The following is a 20,876-nucleotide window of genomic DNA, read 5'->3' on the forward strand; positions in this document are numbered from 1 at the left end:
CTTATTTGAAAAGACACCGATGCTGGGAAGGATTGAAGGCAGGAGGAAAGGGGACGACAGGATGAGATGGTTGGATGGCATCACTGACTCAATGGACATGAGTTTGCGTAAACTCTGGGAGTTGGTGATGGACAGGGAGGCCTGGCATGCTGCAGTCCATGGGGTCACAAAGAATCGGACATGACTGAGTGATTGAACTGAACACAGTCAAAGGCTTTAGCATAGTCAATAAAGCAGAAATAGATATTTTTCTGGAACTCTTGCTTTTTCAATAATCCAGTGGATGTTGACAATTTGATCTCTGGTTCCTCTGCCTTTTCTAAAACCAGCTTGAACATCTGGAAGTTCACAGTTCATGATCTGTTGAAGCCTGGCTTGGAGAATTTTGAGCATTACTTTACTAGTGTGTGAGATGAGTGCACTTGTGTGGTAATTTGAGCATTCTTTGGCATTGCCTTTCTTTGGGATTGGAATGAAAACCTAGACAGCATATGAAAAAGCAGAGACATTACTTTGCCAACAAAGGTCCATCTAGTCAAGGCTATGGTTTTTCCAGTAGTCATGTATGGGTATGAGAGTTGGACTATAAAGAAAGCTGAGCACCAAAGAATTGATGCTTTTAAATTGTGATGTTGGAAAAGACTCTTGAGAGTCCCTTGGACTGCAAGGAGATCCAACCAGTCCATCCTAAAGGAAATCAGTCCTGAATATTCGTTGGAAGGACGGATGCTGAAGCTGAAACTCCAATACTTTGGCCACCTGATGCAAAGAACTGACTCACTGGAAAAGACCCTGATGCTGGGGAAAATTGAAGACGGGAGGAGAAGGGGATAACAAAGGATGAGATGATTGGATGGCATCACCGACTCAGTGGACATAACTTTGAGTAAACTCCGGGAGTTGGTGATGGACAGGGAGGCCTGGCGTGCTGCAGTCCACCGGGTCACAAAGAGTCGGAAACGACTGATCGACTGAACTGAACTGAAGGTTTCAACTTAAGCTAGAAGAAGAGCAAAGTAAATCCAAAGGAAGCAGAAGGAAGGGAATCATAAAGGTAAGAGCAAAAATTAATGCAATAACGTTAACAAAGCCGAAATTTGGTTCCTGAAAATATTAACAAAATTGATTTCTTAACGGATTCAGGAAAAAAGAACACAGGTTACCAATATTAAACATGAAAAGGTAGTTATCATTTCAGATCCAATGGATATTAAAAGGTCAGTAGAATATTATGACCTTTATGCCAGCTTAAATTAAACAAGTTCTTTGAAAAATACAGTTTACGAAAGCTAACACAATTGCGTATTAAAGTCCAGGCCCAGCAGTTTCACTGGGTGGGGGTGAGGCAGGATGGGATGTGTTTCAAGCATTTAAGGAAAAAGGAGGCCAACTTTCCAACTCAGACTAGTAAATTTATAGTGATACACAAACTAGAGAAAGACACTACAAAGAAAATTATAAACTAATACCACTCAGGAACATAATAAAATGAGAAGTCCTTCACAAAACATTAACAGCAAATCAAATCCGGCACTATATCAAAATGTTAATGTATCGTGGCTAAGTGGGGTTTGTTCTTGGAATAGGAGCTTGTTTTAAGATCAGAAACCAATCAACATAATTTGCCACATTAACATAGAAAATCTAGGTGAGTATGTGAGTCGATTCAGAAAAGATTTGAAAAATCTCAACATCCTTTTCTGATAAAAGCTCTCATCAAACCAGGAATAGAAAGTAATCTCAGTCTAATAAATGGTATCTGTTAAAAACTACAACTGATCCTCTGACTCTGTATCTATGCAAAGCACTCTCTGTCGGTCTTGCTGGGGGTGGAGCAGGCTCTCTCCTCTCTCTCTGTGGTCGGCCGCAAGGCTCTCACTCCCCCTGGATGGGGGCCAAGAGGCTCACCGGGGTCAGTGCTTCTGGTCTGGTAAATATATGTGATGTGTTGTTTAAAAAAAATAAAAACTACAACTGACATTATAATTAATGCCAAAATATTGAACACTTCCCCTGACATCGGGTACAAGGTAAAGATGTCACCCTCACCATTTGTATTTACCATCATACTGGAGATCCTCCCCTTTGCATTAATACAAGAAATAGAAATAAAAGGAATGACTATTGGAAAAAAAGTAAAGCTGTCTTAATTTGCAGATTATATAATTGTGTACATAGAAAAATCCTAAGGGATCTTCAAAGCAACTGCTAAGACTAACAAATGAATTATTCAGCAGTTACAGGATATTAAATTAATACACAAAATTCAGTTTTATTTGTTATATGCTAGCAACAAATAATGAGAAAACAAAAAATGCTTTTAAAGTTCCATTTACAATAACATGAAAGCACAAAATAGGAATAAATGCAACTAAAAAAAATATGCAGGATCTCTATACTGAAAATTAAAAAACTGCAGAAAGAAGCCAAAGAACTGTCTGAGAACCATGCTGTATTCATGGATTGGAAACCTTGATATTGTAAAGAAGTCAGTCCTACCCAAATTCACCTGTGGATTCAGTACAATTCAAAGTCCTAGAAGAATTTTTCAATAGAAATTGACAAGCTTATTCTAAAATTTCTTTGGAAATACAGACCTAACACCCAAAGCAATCTTGAAAAGGCAAAATTGAGGACTTGGAATACTTCCTCCAAGACATTAGAAAACTCCACTAATAAAGACTGTGGAACTTGCAGAAGAGTCAACAAATAAATGAAAGAAACAAAGAATCCAGAAATAACACATTACCAAAAACTTGGTAACTTAACACAAGTTTATCATCTCAAGGGCTTCCCTGGTCACTTAGATGGTAAAGAATCTACCACAATGGGGGAAGCCTGGGTTCGATCCATGGGTTGGGAAGATCCCCTGGAAAAGGGATAGGCGACCCACTCCAGTATTCTTGCCTGAAAAGTTCCATGGACAGAGGGGCCTAGTGGGCTACAGTCCATGGGGTTACAAAGAATCAGACACGACTGAGTGACTAACACTGTACTTTCACAGTTTTCAAGGATCAGGAGTTCAGGCACAGGTTAGGCCAGATCCTCTATTCAGGATTTCATTTTCTAGTTTACTGGCTGTGGGGCAGCAGTCTCGGCTTAGCTCCAAGAGGCTGCGCTCAGATCCCCGGTCTTCAGACTCTCTCACAACATGCTAGTTTAATTTTTCAAAGCTGTCAGGATTTCTCTCCAGGCTGCTACAGGGTCTTACATAACTGAAACTTGGATATGTGACTATCCCATCACATCCACAGGTTCTGCTCACATTTGGGAGCAGGAGGAAATACATACAACATGTACACCGAGGAGTAAGAGTTTTGGGGGCCATCTTAGCATTCTGCCTGCCACAACCCCTACTTCATATGATGTGCAAAAATGAAGTGAAAATGGATCAGAAGCATGAACATAAAAACTAAAATCATGAAACTTTTAGAAGAAAGCATAGAATATCTTCATGACTTGAAGGTAGCCAAAGGTTTGTTAAGTTAATGCACTCATCATAAAGGATCAATGAGTTATTTAGACTTCATCAGAAGTAAAGCTTGCTCATTAAAAGATACCACTAATAAGCCAGCTATTGACTAGGATAAAGTGTTTGCAAAATATGTATCTGATGAAGGAATAGTATCCAGAATAATGCTTAAAACTACATTTCAACAATAAAAGGGCAAATAAAATAAAGTGGGCAGAAAAGATTCTGACGCTTCACAGAAGGTAAACAAATAACCCTATAATCAGTGAAAATGTTCACGTCACAAGTCTTCATATAATTAAGATCATTACACATCCACCTGAATGATTAAAGACTGACAACTAACTCTCCAACTATTGGCAAGAATGCAAAGTAGTACAAATATTTTGGAGAAATGTTGTCCAGTTTCTAGAACTAAACATGCACCTGCCCCGTGACCTAGCAACTCTGCTGTAGAGAAATGAAAATACTCGGACGAACACTTGTGTATGTTCATAGCAGTTTTCTTCATCACAGCCATTCATCAGTAAAAGAATAGATAACCTGTGGTGTAGCTACTTAGCTTTTGATACTTGCAACACTTATGGATGAATCTCAGAAACTATGAAAAGTGAAACAAGCAGTACAGCAGTGGTTCATACTGCACAATTCTATTTATATGAAATTGTAGAACAAGCAGACTGTTGTGTGTACGGAAAAGAATCAGATCAGTGCTGTGGCTACCTCGGAGTGTTGGCTGGGACGGTACAGGAGTAAACTTCTTGGGGCAGTGATAATGTTCTGTAGTTTGATAGAGTTATGTGGGTGAGCGCATGAGTCCAAACTCAGTGAATGTGTTGTCTGTTTAATTGTATGTAAATCTTATATCAAAAGAAAAACAATAAATATTGAACTTTGTTAATGATATGCACACTGAAGATGATTTCCTGATATTTGCCATTTACTTTGGAACACGTTAAAAAATTAAAATGGACTAGTAGATAAGAGGAACAAATACATAAGTAAGCGTAGCAAAGCGTTAATGATCGTGGTGATAGTTACACAACAATGGCTGTAGTTAATGTCACTGAACTGCATACTTAAAAATGGTTAAGATGGTAAATTTTCTTACATATACTTACCATGTTAAAAAAAAGTTAAAATAAGACATTGCTAGTAAAAATCTAGTTAGTGATTATATGGGTGTTCACTCTAAACTGTTTTCAGCTTTGCTGTATGTTGGGAGGAAATTAAATGCTGGCAGGGGGAGAGGGGGTGCAAAATAAAGCAGAGTGGAGGGAAGCCGTCGCAGCCCGTTTTCCCATGAGGGAAACATTCAGTAGAGCTAAGGAAAATGGAGAGAGTATCTCAAAGGTCAAGGGTATGTGTATTATTCATATAATACCTAGTACTTTTATGTTTAAAACTTCTTTTGCTTATTACTGGTAAAGATTTTAGGGAGTGTCAGTTTGTTTTAAAGAAGAAAATAGTTTTATTACTTATTACGATAGTCTGAAACTCTGTCACTTATCTGCATTCCTTAATAGACTGTCAGAGAAGCATACAAATCCAAGTGTGTTGTAACCATAAGAGAAATGTCACATTGCCATAACATCACTAGCATGGAAGATTGAATTACAAAGAAAGACACACGAAGGGCATAAACTCGCTTTTCAAGTTTGATTGAGCTTTCACGTTAACTAGTGTTTTGTTTTCATTTTAGATTTGATCTGATAACTTCTTCAGACTTAAGTCTAAACTTTCTCAGTTGGAGAATTAAGTGGTTGTCAAGCATGTGGAAATAACCAACTGGACCTAGAAGGAAAGAAAAAAGCTAAGAAACTAAAGCCAGGGTTTTGTGTCTATCCTTTCCATCATGATTTAGCACTACATTTATTATCTTTAATTGTATTCTTTAGATAACTTAGTTCAAAAGTTCACATGTTCAGATCTATCGGTTTTGGTGGGGAAGGGTAGTCAGTACCATTTTGTCTTGTGTGCTTTTAAAATCTAAAATTGAAGGCTTGGGGGAAGGGGATGTTAGATTATTTAAATAAATGAAAAACTCCTTCCAGACAGTCTTTGAGAGGAATACTGGCTTGAAAGGGGTTCCTACAAATTTCCTTGGCCTGCTGCCAAGTGTATGCATGACCAAAAGTATGTATGTTTGTCATTGACAGAGTTTTGTATTCTGCCAGTGACCCTTCTGTGCCATCTTGAGGGAGTGTCTTTGTTAAGGATCAATCTGTAGTAGAGCAGACTATTAACCCATTTCAGCAGCCATAGAATTTGGCTCTTAAGTTTATAAATGCATTATCCAATGTCTTATAACTCAAAAAATGGCTTCACTTATAATGAATTATTAATAACAAAAGTAACCAAAGAAAATAATCAGTCTGGAAATGTCTGTATACTTTTCTTTACAGAAATAATTAGTCATATAAAAAACTTAGCTGTTCAATTTCCCCATTTGTTAAAGAAGTTTTCGTATTGTGGTCATGAATTTTTTTCTTGTAGTTATTGCAGTCACTTTTAAATCTTAGAGATTTGTATTAACAAATTTTGGAAAATTAGTGCTTAGAAGGTGGAACATGTTGTATGGATCCTTACTTAGAGAGTTATTTTTGAAAATGAAGTTAAAGCTTATGGGCTACTAAACCTTAAAATTTCTTTGCACATTTATTCCTTTTCAGAATAAGCGTTTGAGCAGCCTTTCTTTTCTTTCTTTGAGGAGTACACTTGGGAGAGTAAAGTTTGAGAATGGCTTTGGGAATGGTTGACATTGGCATCAAACCAAGGTGTTTTCCTGGTTTAGTAATAAAAGTCAATAGGCAAGGAGTCAACAAGGCTGTGCTCATTGGAATTGGCAAGAGCCGATTTCTTTCCCTCAGTCTTGAGATGACCATTGGCTATGTTAGCGCCCTCTTTTGGTGTAATAAGGTTACTGCACCCTTAAATAATACAGGCAAAAGGTGAGTTAGAGTTGCTCAGTCAAGCCTGACTCTACGCAACCCCATGGACAAATTCTCCAGGCAAGATTGCTGGAGTGGGTTTCCTTCTCCATGGCAAAAGGTAGACATCCTTTAAAGTTTTTAAAGTAAAAAATATGCTGAAGATTTGGAAAATTAAAGAAAGCAATGAACCGCTCATAATTCTACCAGCAACATAAACACTCTTGGTTAATATAGACATTCACTGTCATATGCTTAATCTGCCATTAGCAAAATAAGATAACAGAAATTCTTTACTTCGTTTACATAAACTTATACAAAGAAGCTGGAAATGGATTCTAAGAAATACTTAGTATAACACAAGACTTTAAACAGATTGAAACATAACTAGAAAAAAGTAAGGGTCTTTCAAATAAAAATAAATTTTAAGTTATGTGATAATATAATACAGTTATAACTGAAAAGTTAGGAAAACACGAACTTTGTAGTTTGGAGACTTTTTTTTTTTCATTTTTTCCCAGCACCCACTGTACTAGCTCAGGACTTTGGAAGAGGCTTACTTCAGTTCAGTCGCTCAGTTGTGTCCAACTCTGCGACCCCATGGACTGCAGCACTCCAGGCTTCCCTGTCCAACACCAACTCCCGGAGCTTACTCAGACTCATGTCCACTGAGTCACTGATGCCATGCAACCATCTCACCCTCTGTCATCCCCTTCTCCTCCTGCTTTCAATCTTCCCCAGCATCAGGGTCTTTTCTAAGGAGTCAGCTCTTCGCGTCAGGTGGCCAAAGTATTGGAGCTTGAGCTTCAGCATCCATCCTTCCAATGAATATTCAGGACTGATTTCCTTTAGGATGGACTGGTTGGATCTCCTTGCAGTCCAAGGGACTCTCAAAAGTCTTCTCCAACACCACAGTTCAAAAGCATCAATTCTTCGGCGCTCAGCCTTCTTCACAGTACAACTCTCACATCCATACATGACCACAGGAAAAACCATAGCTTTGACTAGGTTTTCCTTTGTCAGCAAAGTAATATCTCTGCTTTTTAATATGCTGTCTAGGTTGGTCATAGCTTTTCTTTCAAGGAGCAAGCATCTTTTAATTTCATGGCTGCAGTCACAATCTGCAGTGATTTTGGAGCCCAAAAATAAAAAGTCTCTCACTGTTTCCACTGTTTCCCCATCTATTTGCCATGAAGTGACGGGACCAGATGCCATGATCTTAGTTTTCTGAATGGTGAGTTTTAAGCCAGCTTTTTCACTGTCCTCTTTCACTTGTATCAAGAGGCTCTTTAGTTCTTCGCTTTCTGCCATAAGGGTGGTATCATCTGAATATCTGAGGCTATTGAAATTTCTCCCGGCAGTCTTGATTCCAGCTTGTGCTTCTTCCAGCCCAGCGTTTCTCATGATGTACTCTGCATATAAGTTAAATAAGCAGGGCGACAATATACAGCCTTGATGTACTCCTTTTCCTATCTGGAACCAGTCTGTTGTTCCATGTCCAGTTCTAACTGTTGCTTCTTGAGCTACATACAGGTTTCTCAGGAGGCAGGTAGGGGGTCTGGTATTCCCATCTCTTTAAGAATTTTCCACAGTTTGTGGTGATCCACATAGTCAAAGGCTTTGGTATAGTCAATAAAGCAGAAGTAGATGTTTTTCTGGAACTCTCTTGCTTTTTCAGTGATCCAACAGATGTTGGCAATTTGATTTCTGGTTCCTCTGCCTTTTCTAAACAAGCTTGAACGTTTGGAAGTTCATGGTTCACATACTGTTGAAGCCTGGTTTGGAGAATTTTGAGCATTACTTTGCTAACGTGTGAGACGAGTGCTATTGTGTGGTAGTTTGAGCATTATTTGGCTCTGCCTTTCTTTGGGATTGGAATGAAAACTGACCTTTTCCAGTCCTGTGGCCACTGCTGAGTTTTCCAAATTTGCTGGCATATTGAGTGCAGCACTTTCACAGCGTCATCTTTTAGGATTTGAAATAGTTCAACTGAAATTCCATCACCTCCACTAGCTTTGTTCTTAGTGATGCTTCGAACATTGGAAGAGGCTAAGTAAGTGTAAGTGTTAGCTGCCCAGCTGTGTCCAACTCTTCATGACTCCATGGACTGTAGTCCGCCAGGCTTCTCTGTCCATGGAATTCTCCAGGCAAGAATACTGGAGTGGTTTGCCATTTCCTTCTCCAGGGCTCCTACTGGGGCAATTAGAATTGGATGCCTCACTTCTAAGGGAGCCTCCCAGCTATGTTCATTATCACTGGAAAAGATGAGCCAAGGCTTAATTCTGTCTCAGTAAGATAGTGTACTAGAGTAGCAGTTTGTTAGCCATTGACGCTCAGTTAGGATCCTATTTTCCCCGTGAATAGATTCCAGAAGGTAGGCTTTGTCAGGCCATGGTGTTTGAGTGTAGGGGATGAGGGAGAAGGAGAAGTGAGCCCTGTTTCTGTAACTGTTTGGGGTTACTGCTTGGAGGGCAGAATGAGTGGGTTTTGAGGTGTTCTAAGACGCCCCTAGGTGACGTCTTTTCTCATGGCTTTAGGTTTCCACCTCTATGCTGGCACCTCTCATCTATGCCAGTTCAGTCTACCTGTAGGCCCCCTTGTCATATTTTGTTTACCTCCTGCCCCCTCTGCTTTCTTCTAACTTTTCACACACCATTCTCTCTCTTTTTTAATCAGTGCTGACAGTGCAACTCCTTTTTCATAGGAAATTTAGCAACAAAGAGAAGAAAAATCTTTATTTCTTTGTAGCAGATTTTAACTTTAGTTCTTAATTTTCCATTTTAATGATAGGCATTGGCAGTCAAATGAATAATAATAATAGCAAACATTGTGTCCCTACCTAATCAGTAGTGTTCTGAGCACTTCCACTCATTAACCCATTCAATGGAGGCAACATCACTATAAACCAGGTACTGTACTGCTCCATTTTGCAGATGAGAAGCCCAAGGCACAGAGAGACTGTGTCTTGCTCAGCATCACACAGCTAGTAAACATAAGACGATGAAAACCCAGGCAGTCTGGAGCAGAGTTTGTTCTTGGCTGTACTGACTCTAAAGCTGAGGATAAAGTGTGTCACCAGGTAGGGATCTGGAGCCAAGTGGAAGCCAGGAGGCATGAAGGGGCTCGAAAGAGAAAGCAGAATAATACCTAAAATAAGTGTTGCTTAATTCACTGTCGTACCTAAAGCTGGATCTAACTAATGCCTTTCATAATCATCTCTGATGTTGCCTTTAGTGTCCAAGACCATAGGTTGCTTCTCTCTGAATGACACAGTAACCAGATTGCTAGAGTAAAGTTTCCTTTGTTGGTAATTTTTAAATAAAATTTAATCTTCATAAGAATGTATACATTTGTTGTTTATAAATCATACTTCTGAGTAGTTTAAGAGGTTGGGAAACTGTTCTGTTATTTATCAGACATTTTTACTTACAGACAATACAGAGGTAAGCTTGGAATATTATGAAGTCTGAATTCATAGTAAAAGACTTCAAATTAAAAAGGCTTTTCTGTTCATTATTCTTCCTTTTCCTCTGACTCTGTCTCATGAATCATTGCTAAGTTTTTGTTAGAATAACCACTTGAAGACCAAAAATAATATATATTACCTCATGGTCATTTTCATTTTCATGCATTGGAGAAGGAAATGGCAACCCACTCCAGTGTTCTTGCCTGGAGAATCCCAGGGACGGGGGAGCCTCTATGGGGTCACACATAGTCGAACATGACTGAAGTGACTTAGCAGCAGCAGCAGCAGCATGGTCATTTAACTTAAAAAAAAAAAATGTGTTATTGCGGCTTAATTGCTGTGCAATAAGTTGCACATATTTAAAATACGTAACTTGGTAAGTTTTGATATATGTCTACACTCATGAAGCTATTACTGCGAACATCTCCAGCACAGATTTTTGTTTGATTTCTTCTAGTAGTTATATAGTACTAAGTTTTACATTTTAAGTCTGTGATCCTCTTGTGTTAATTTTTACATATCATGCTAGGTATTGATAAAAAGAGATTTGGAGATTTTTGCATATGTATATTCTGTTGTTCTGACACCATTTGTTAAAGACTCAGTTCTACCATGAACAGTCTTCTGCTTAGTCGCTTAGTCGTGTCTGACTCTGTGACCCCATAGACTGTAGCCCACCAGGCTCCTCTGTCGGGGGGTTCTCTAGGCAGGAATACTGGAGTAGATTGCCATGCCCTCCTCCAAGGGGTCTTCCCAACCCAGGGATTGAACCCAGGTCTTCTGCATTGCGGGCGGATTCTTTACAGTCTGAGCCACCAGGGAAACCTGTCTTAGCTAAGACAGGGAACTGACTTAGCAGCTTTGTCAAAAAATAGTTTGTCCATTTAACCTATTTCTGAACTTTGTAGACGGTCTATTGCTCTGCTGTGTCTTTAAGCCAGTACTATACTGTCTTGAAGGAGAAGGCGATAGCACCCCACTCCAGTACTCTTGCCTGGAAAGCCCATGGACAGAGGAGCCTGTTAGGCTGCAGTCCGTGGGGTCGCGAAGAGTCGGACACGACTGAGCGACTTCACTTTCGCTTTTCACTTTCATGCATTGGAGAAGGAAATAGCAACCCACTCCAGTGTTCTTGCCTGGAAAATCCCAGGGACGGGGGAGCCTGGTGGGCTGCTGTCTGTGGGGTCACACAGAGTCGGACACGACTGAAGTGACTTAGCAGCAGCAGCATACTGTCTTGATCGTAGTAACTTTATACAACCCTTGAAATCAGACAGGCTTAGTCCTCTAACTTTATTCTTCTTCAAAGTTGTTTTGGCTCTTTTAGGTCCTTCACATTTCCATAGGAATTTTAAAATCAGTTTGTCTATTTCTATTTTTTAAAAAACCTACTGAAATTCAGACTAGAATTACTTAGAATTATAGATAAATTAACAATTTAGCAATTTTTAGTCTTCTAAGCCATGAAAACAATGTTTTTGTTGTTGTTGTTCAGTTTCTAAGTCATGTCCGACTCTTTGTGACCCCATGAACTGCAGCACTCCAGGCTTCTCTGTCCATCACTGTCTCTCTGAGTTTACTCAAACTCATGTCCATTGAGTCAGTGATGCCATCCGGCCATCTCATCCTCTGTTGCGCCCGTCTTCTCTTGCCCTCAATCTTTCCCAGCATCAGGGTCTTTTCCAGTGAATCAGCTCTGCACCAGGTGGCCAGAGTAATGGAGCTCCAGCGTCAGTCCTTTCAATGAATATTCAGGGTTGATCTCCTTTAGGATTGACTGGTTTGATCTCCTTGCTGTCCAAGGGACTCTTGAGAGTCTTCTCCAATACCACAGTTCAAAAGTGTCAATTCTTCAGCGATCAGCCTTCTTTATGGACCAACTCTCATATCCATACATGACTGCTGGAAAAACCATAGCTTTGACTGTATGGACCTTTGTCTCAAAGTGATGTCCCTGCTTTTTAATACATAGTCTAGGTCGGTCATAGCTTTTCCTCCCAAGGAGCAAGTGTCTTTTAATTTCGTGGCTGTGGTCACCATCTGCGTTGATTTTGGAGCCCAAGAAAATGAAATGTGACATTTTCCCCATCTATTTGAAAACAGTGTAGCTTTCCATTAATTTAGGTTGTCATTAGTTTCTCTCAGCAGCATTTTATAGATTTCAGAGCACAAGTCTTATACATCTCTTGTCAGATTTATGCCTAAGTATTTCATATTTTCATGCTATTTTAAATGGTGTTTTTAGGTCACTTATTGGTTAATACTAATACATGGAAATATAATTAATTTTGTATCCTGCAACGTTGCTAAAATTTATTAGCTTTTTTGTAGATTCCATCAGATTTTCTACATAGGCCACATGCCATCTGTGAATAATGAGTTTTACTTCATCCTTTCTAGTTTGATGGTTTTTAATTTCTTTTTCTTGATTTACTGTGCTGGCTAAAGCCAGTAGAAGTAGTAAGAGAGAATATCCTTGCCTTCTTTCATTAAATACAATGTTAGCTCTAGGTTTCTTGCAGATTACTTTTATTAACTAAAGGAAATTCCCTTCTATAACTTCATTTGCTGAGAGGTTTTATCAGAAGACATTGGACTTTGTTTTTCCATATCTCTTAAGATGATCGTATGGTTCTTTAGTTTGTTGATGTGGTAAATTATATTGACTAATTTATGAATACTAAGTCTTGCATTTTTGCAAAAAAAACTTGGTCATGATATACTCTTTTTTTTAAATGGTATTTATATTTGGCTGTGCTAGGTCTTTGTTGCTGCGTGGGCATTTCTCTAGTTGCGGTCAGCAGGGGCTACCCTCTAGCTGCAGTGTGAGGGCTTCTCATTGCGGGGGTTTCACTCGTTGGGTAGCATGGGCTCTAGGGCATGCAGGCTTTAGTGGCTGCAGTGTGGACTCAGTAGTTGCAGCTCATGGGCTCTAGAGCACAGGCTCAGCAGTTGTGGCACACAGCCTTAGTTGCTCCATGGCATGTGGGATCTTCCCAAATCAGGAATCGAACCCATGTCTCCTGCATTGGCAGGAGGATTCTTTACCACTGAGCCACCATGGAAGCCCTATCTATTTCTTGAGTGAGCTTCGATGGTCTGGTCATTGGAGAATTTGTCCACTTCATCTAAATTGTCTAGTTTATTGGCATAACATTGATCCGAATATACCCTTATCTTTTTAATGTCTTTAGAATCTGTAGCAATGTCACCTCTCTGATTCCTGATATTGGCAATTTGTATATTCTTTCACTTTTTCTTGATCAGTCTAGCTAGAGTTTTATCTATTTTATTGGTATTCTCAAAGAACCAGCTTTGGTTTCATTGATGTTTCTGTTGTTTTTCTGTTATCTGTTCATTGACATTTGCTCTGGTTTTTATTCTTTCCTTTCTTCTGTTTAGTTGGTATTCAGTCAGTTCTTCCTCTAGCTTTTTAAGGTTGAAAATGAAATCACTGATTTCTCATCTTTCTTCTCTTATAATATAGGCACTTAGCTGGACACCACAGATTTTTATTTTCATTCAGTTCAAAATACTTTGTAATTTCCCTGTTGGTTTTTTCCTTTGGTCTATGAGCTGTTTAGAAGCATATTGTTAAAAAAAAAAAAAAAAAAGAAGCATATTGTTTAGTTTATACAAAGTTTATCATTGGTTTTCTCAGTATCTTTCTGTTATTGTTTCTGATGTAATTACCTTATAGTCAGAAAACATGAAAGTGTCTTGAATCCTTTTCAAGACCCAGAGTTAAGTTTATCTTGGTAAATGTTCTACATGTACTTGGAAAGAATGTATGTTCTGCTGTTAAAAGTGTAGAGTGTTCTTTTGAATGTTAAATTGGTTGATAGTGTTTAAGTCTTATATCCCTATTGATTTTTGTCTACTTATTCTACCATTATTCAGAGAGGAATGTTGAAATCCTTGACTATAATTGCAAGTTTGTCTCATTTCTTTTTTTTTTAATACTTTTCTGAGATATAACTCATATACTATACAATTCATCCATTAAGGTTTACAACTAAATGATTTTTTCATCACCACTATCCAATTTTAGAATATTTTCATTCCCCCACTGAAAAGAAACCCCATACCCATTAGCGGTCATTTCCCATTTCTAATCAGCACCAGTTCAGTTCAGTCGCTCAGTTGTGTCCGACTCTTTGCGACCCCATGGACTGCAGCACGCCAGGCCTCCCTGTCCATCACCAACTCCCGGAGTTTACTCAAACTCATGTCCATTGAGTCAGTGATGCCATCTAACCATCACATCCTCTGTTGTCCCCTTCTCCTCCTGCCTTCATCTTTCCCAGCATCAGGGTCTTTTCAAATGAGTCAGGCTCTTCACATCATGTGGCCAAAGTACTGGAGTTTCAGCTTCAGCATCTGTCCTTCTAATAAATATTCAGGACTGACTTCCTTTAGGATAGACTGGTTGGATCTCCTTGCAGTCCAAGGCACTCTCAAGAGTTTTCTCCAACACCACAGTTCAAAAGCATCAATTCCTTGGCACTCAGCTTTCTTTATAGTCCAACTCACATCTATACATGACTACTGGAAAAACTATAGTTTTGACTAGATGGACCTTTGCTGGCAAAGTAATGTCTCTGCTTTTTAATATGCTGTCTAGGTTGGTCATTACTTCATCACCACAGCCGTAAACCACCACTCATTTACTTCCTCTCTCTACAGAGTTGCAGATGTTTTATGTAAACATAATCATACAGTATGTGGGATTTTATAATTGATGTGTTACAGTTGGCATAATGTTTTCACATTTTATCTATGTCATAATATGTAGTATTGGAACGTCATTCCTTTTTGTGGCCAAATAATAATTGCATTGTATGGATATGCTTGTTTTATTTGTGCATTCATCAGCTGATGGATGTTTAGATTGTCTCTACATTTTCCATGTTATGAAAGTGCTTCTGCGAACACTGGTGTACATAAATTTTTGTGTTGTATGTTTTTATTTCTCTTGCATATTTGCTTAAGAGTAGAATTCCTGGATCATACAATAATTCTATGTTTAACTTTCTGAGGAACTGCCAAATTGTTTTCCAAAGCAATTGCAACATTTTTCATTCCCACTGGGAATGCATAAGGTTTCTCCACATCCTTGCCAATATTTGTTATTATATTTTTTATTATAGCCAATTTAGTGGGCTCATCGTGGTTTTGATTTACATTTCACTAATGACTAACGATGTTAAGCCTCTTTTTATATACTTATTGGCCATTTGTATATCTTTGGAGAATGTCTGTTTCAATCCTTTCTCATTTTTTTTAACTTGTTTTCATTTAAGCTGTTCTTTTTATTATTGAGTTATAATTCAATTAACCCTATTAGATAAATAATTTGAAAATATGTTCTCTTATTCTATGAGTTTTCTTGTCATTTTCTTGGTACTGTTTATAACACAAAGGTTTTTAATTTTGATATAGTCCAATTTATCTTTTTGTTCTTTTTCTTTTGGTGTACTGGAGTGGGTTGCCATTCCCTTCTCCAGGGAATTTTCCCGACCCAGGGATCAAAGCATATAAGCATGCTTTAGTGTCTGCATCTTTGAAGACCCTTGGCTCCAGATGTTGTACTCCCTTTCGTACCCACACTTCTTAAGCGTTTTCTCACACTGCCTCCATGTCTCACCAGTAATTCCTCTTCAACCCCCTCCAGCTATTCACTGAACCGCTCTGATCAGACACCAGCGATCTCCATATTGCTAAGTCCAAGGTGACTTTTTCCTCCTTTTCAGCCTCAGCACAATTAGCCAGTTTCCACACCCTTCTCCACAAAGCACTCCTTTGTCAGCTTCTGTGACTCCATACTCCTAAGTTATCTCCACTTCCTTGGTTATTTCCTCTGTATCCTTTCTCCAGCTCCTCTACTTTTACTCAGCTACTAAATATTGGAGCACCTCAGAATTAAGCCTGGGCCTTCTTCCCTATAAACTAGGTAACCTTATCCATTTTCATGACTTTTAATATTATTTGTGTGCTGGTGGTTTCCCTATATACATCTCCAGCTCAGACTTGTCCTGTGTGCTCCATTCTGGTAGATCTGACCACCTTCTCTGTGTATATCTCTAGACATCCATCCAGAACTAACATGCTCTCTACTCTGCTTTTTCTCATCTCAGTAAATGACACCACATCGATCCATTTGCTCAGGCCCCAAAACTAGGTCTCATCCATATTTATTTCCCTCTGTCACCTCCCACATGAGTTCGTCATCAAGTTCTGACTGTCCTGCCTCCAAAATATAGTCTGTGTTTCCACTCTGCTCCATCCTGACCTAATCTAAACGACCATCATCTCTGACTTGAACCCCTGTGTTAGCCTCGTAGGGAGTCTCTCTGCCTGAACTCTTGCCCCATCCCAGTTCATTTTCATCAGAGAAGCCCATTGTAGGTTTGACAGTGCTTATCATTGTAGGTTTGACTATTTCTTGTCACAGTTTTCATGAGAAAGGGAGGCTTTTTCTAATTTGCACCAGAGTAGATTTGCATTTAGGCTAGCATTTTTATGCCTTTCCCTTCTCTGATGCATCAAGGTCTTTTTCTGTCTAGGCCTCAGCCTTATCCTCTAAGCTCTTCTTTCTTTCAAATATTTCAGACTTAAAGAAGTCAGACAAAAAACTGCCATATAACCTTTGTGCCGAAGGAGTCTCTCTGCCTGTGCTCTTGCCCCATCCTAGTCCATTTTCTTCTCACTTCAGTTTGTCTTTCCAATGAATATTTAGGACTGATTTCCTTTAGGACTGACTGGTTTGAACTCCTTGCAATCCCAGAGACTCTCAAGAGTCTTCTCCAACACCACAGTTCCAAAGCATCAATTCTTCAGCATTCAGCCTTCCTTATGGTCCAGCTCTCACATCCATACATGACAAATGGAAAAACCATAGCTTTGATTAGACGGAACTTTGTCAGCAAAATAATGTCTCTGCTTTTTAATACACTATCTAAGTTTGTCATAGCTTTTCTTCCCAAGGAGCAAGTGTCTTTTAATTTCATGACTGCAGTCAACATCTGCAGTGATTTTGAAGCCCAAGAAAATAAAGTCTGTCACTGTTTTCATTGTTTCCCCATCTATTTGCCATGTAGTGATGGGACCAGATGCCATGATCTTAGTTCTTTTAACGTTGAGTTTTAAGCCTGCTTTTTCACTCTCCTCTTTCACCTTCATCAAGAGGCTCTTGAGTTCCTCTTCACTTTCTGCCATAAGGGTGATGTTATCTGCATATCTGAGGTTATTGACGTTTCTCATGGCAGTCTTCATTCCAGCTTGTGCTTCATCCAGCCGGCGTTTTGCATGAGGTACTCTGTGTATAAGTTAAATAAGCAAGGTGACAATATACAGCCTTGATGTACTCCTTTCTTAATTTGAAACCAGTCCATTGTTCCCTGTCTGGTTCTGACTACTGCTTCTTGACCTGCATACAGGTTTCTCAGGAGGCAGGTAGGGGGTCTGGTATTCCCATCTCTTTAAGAATTTTCCGTAGTTTGTGGTGATCCACACAGTTAAAGGCTTTAGCACAGTCAGTGAAGCAGAAATAAATGTTTTTCTGGAATTCTGTTGATTTTTCTGTGATCTGACGGATGTTGGCAATTTGATCTCTGGTTCCTCTGCCTTTTCTAAATCCAGCTTGAACATCTGGAAGGTCTTGGATGTTGAAGCCTAGCTTGGAGAATTTTGAGCATTACTTTGCTAGCGTGTGAGATGAGTGCACTTGTGCAATAGTTTGAACATTCTTTGGGATTGGAATGAAAACTGACCTTTTCCAGCCCTGTGTCCAAATTTGCTGGCATACTGAGTGCAGCATTTCAACAGCATCCATCTTTGAAAGGATTGGAAATAGCTCATCTGGAATTCCATCACCTCCACTAGCTTTGTTCATAGTAAGGCTTCCTAAGGTCCATATGTCAAGTTACCTTTGGTTTTATAGTCTGTTGACTCAACTGTTGATAATTTATAAGCCTGGTTTGCTTAATTTAATCAACAGTTTTCAAGCTTTTCCCACAGTTGCTCTACTGAAACATTTAAAGTAAATGACACTTTATTTCATTGAACTTGAGTAGCCATGACTAAAAACTAAGTTTCTATAAACCTATCCAGGAACCAGAAAAACCTTTGGCAGTGTGAATCACCCCTGATGTCATTGGATTCTCCTTGGTTTTTATTTACTGTCTTGAGGAGGGGTGCACCTATAACTGCACGCTAGTGTAAGGCTTGTCAGGTGTGCGGAACACAGAGCCGACAGTCCCGGCCTTGTGACTCGTGAGAGGTCGTCTAACTTACGCTCCCTTTTCTGTTGGCAGTGCACAACTTGATTTTCTGGCGAGATGTGAAGAAGACTGGCTTTGTCTTTGGCACCACGCTGATCGTGCTGCTGTCCCTGGCCGCTTTCAGTGTCATCAGTGTGGTTTCTTACCTCATCCTGGCCCTTCTGTCTGTCACCATCAGCTTCAGGGTCTACAAGTCTGTCATCCAAGCTGTACAGAAATCAGAAGAAGGCCATCCATTCAAGTGAGTTGAAGCATCATAAGTAATGCTGTACAACTTAGGGAAGGGTTTGCAGAGGCTGGTCAGATCCAAATCAGACCTGGTTAGAAATCAGGAATTATAGGGCCTAATGCAGCTAATCAGTGGCGTGAAACATCAGCTTGAGACTACTTTATGAGGTGACCAAGTTAGGAGCCAGGAACTTTTTTGACAAACTAGAGGTTCACCTAAAAGGACTGTCTGAATTCCTGGGCAGGGTCATCCTGTAGAGAAAGCAGAGCATCTGGACAGCACTCAGTTAAATGGGGTCCCAGGTGCATGTTTAAGCCCCACATAGTTAATACTTAAAACAGCCTTGGAATGTTGTTATTGAGGATGCATTCTTGGCAGTATAAGAACTTGGTGTGTATATTCTTGGTTTTATTACTGATTTCCTTCCTATCTCTCCTTTAGTTACCTTAATACCAGGGGCAAGTCGTGATGAAGTCAGTAGGTCATGCATTTGTAGAATCCAGTTGCTAGCTTTTCCAACTGTGCTATGATTTAACAAATGTTTTCCTCACTCCTTTCCTCTTGAAAGTCTTGGCCTGTAAAAAATTTTAACATCAACAAATGGCAGTATTTTATTATTTTCAAATAGCAGGTTTTTAAAACCCCTTCTCGTGGAAAAAGAAGTATTTCTGTGATCTCTCAGAACTATGACAGAATAGGTGTCTGACTGCAGCTTTGGTCCTTGTATTTTCTCCTGGTGAAAATAGAAGGAATAATTTAAGCTATATGTGGCATTTTAAAAGTTACTTGCAAATTGGTTTTAACAAATCAGTAAGTTGTTGATTGATTGAGTGGATAAATTTTACTGTTTTTGCCACAAGCTGCAATGTAGAAGTTTTTTTTTTCCTCCTTTCGCATGACGCTGTTACATATTTATAAAATGTGTTTTGCTGGGTTGTATTAATTACAGCATCTAATTTTTATAACTTTTGTGTTTGATAGTACATATTTCCTTAATAAACTGGAAAGAAAAACATGCCTATTACTCTTCTGACTTTTCCCGCAAGACTGTAGGCTGTTTGAGGCAGAAGCAGTTTTATTTTTCTGATATCCCTACACCTAGTGGAGGGTCTGGTACTCATGGGCACTCAGTAAGTGCTGAGTGAATGAACAGATTATGAGCAGGTGGTTACATCTCAGTTCTATAATGCATCCTGGGAACAGAATATAGGTCTTTGTGTTTTTTTAACAAATATTTTATAATGCTTCCTTTATCATTTTGAAATGAAATTCATAGATAATATTACTGGTAAACAATTTTTTAAACTTATCATAATTATAAGGAGTGATAAAATAGAAAGTCATTGACAATAAAACAACAAACATTTCAGTCAATATTTTAATTTCTTAGAAATAACTACACCAAAAAAGAAACTAAAGATACTTGAGATCAGATACTTGCATGTATATTTATAATCTCCCTTACAGATGTGATTTTCCAAAATGGCAAAAAAAAAAAAAAAATCTTAAGGTTTCAGTATAAACAAAATACAGTTTTAGACAATTCGGGATATGTTAAAATTGTGGGGAAAATACTTTGTTTTTTTAATATGTTCTGGGCTCTTGATAATTATAAAGAGGTTCACCTTCATGAATATCCTATGCGATAGTAAAAGTTATACAGGACATTGGGCAGTTCTTTATTGTACATGACTATCCCACACTGCGGACATAGGGCAGTTTTGCCTCTACCTACCAAATGACAGTCATGTTCCCCCCACCCCACCCCATGTTAGCAAAATCTGCCTCTGCAGATTTCACACACCCTTCAGGGGATGTCACCCTCTGAAGAACTGTGCTAACAGAAGGAGATCGTCTCCTGCCACGTCAAATGTGTGACTGTTGTTTCTTCTTCTGGAAGAGCCTACCTGGATGTCGACATCACTCTGTCCTCAGAAGCTTTCCATAATTACGTGAACGCTGCCATGGTGCACATCAACAGGGCCCTGAAACTCATCATTCGTCTCTTTCTGGTGGAGGATCTAGTTGACTCCTTAAAGGTTAGTTGCCTCTACAGCTTTTGGTGGTGAGGCTGAGGAAGACCAGGGACTGAGTTATAATTCAGAGGAAAGGCAGTAAATAAGGTTTTTATCAGACAAAAGCAAAATGTATGCTTGTCTCAATCAATCTATAAAAATGGAAGTAGGGGTTAGTAAAGAAGGTACTTTCTGCATCAGAACTAATATCAGAATAAGGATAATGTATGTAATTGATAGAAATGCAGTTACAGTCTGTTTGGTTCTTCTGAGAGAACCACTGAGTTCTCTTATGCACCCTCAAATGTATAATAGAAATGAGGTAACCATGTTGAAATTATTAATGGCATACATCACTGAATTTATGAGGACTTAGCTAGAAAAAAATAACATCAAATAACCTGAATTTTGTAAGATCCCCTGGTGGAAGGCATGGCAACCCACTCCAATATTCTTGCCTGGAAAGAGGAGCCTGGTGGGCT

The 20,876-nt window shown here is 39.0% G+C and overlaps 1 protein-coding gene across 3 annotated transcripts in view; it reads left to right on the forward strand.

The window, feature by feature from the left end:
- RTN3 (reticulon 3) overlaps nucleotides 1-20,876 on the forward strand; it is a 71,243-nt gene that overhangs the window by 45,652 nt on the left and 4,715 nt on the right. For all 3 annotated transcript variants that reach the window (XM_040256105.1, XM_040256104.1, XM_040256106.1), the window contains 2 exons: nucleotides 18,184-18,391; nucleotides 20,280-20,418. In XM_040256105.1, coding sequence (XP_040112039.1) covers nucleotides 18,184-18,391; nucleotides 20,280-20,418 — 347 coding nt within the window. The remainder of the gene's footprint in view (nucleotides 1-18,183; nucleotides 18,392-20,279; nucleotides 20,419-20,876) is intronic.

The sequence above is a fragment of the Oryx dammah genome, unplaced genomic scaffold (assembly GCF_014754425.2).
Source record: "Oryx dammah isolate SB20612 unplaced genomic scaffold, SCBI_Odam_1.1 HiC_scaffold_15, whole genome shotgun sequence".
Classification (NCBI taxonomy): Eukaryota; Metazoa; Chordata; class Mammalia; order Artiodactyla; family Bovidae; genus Oryx; species Oryx dammah.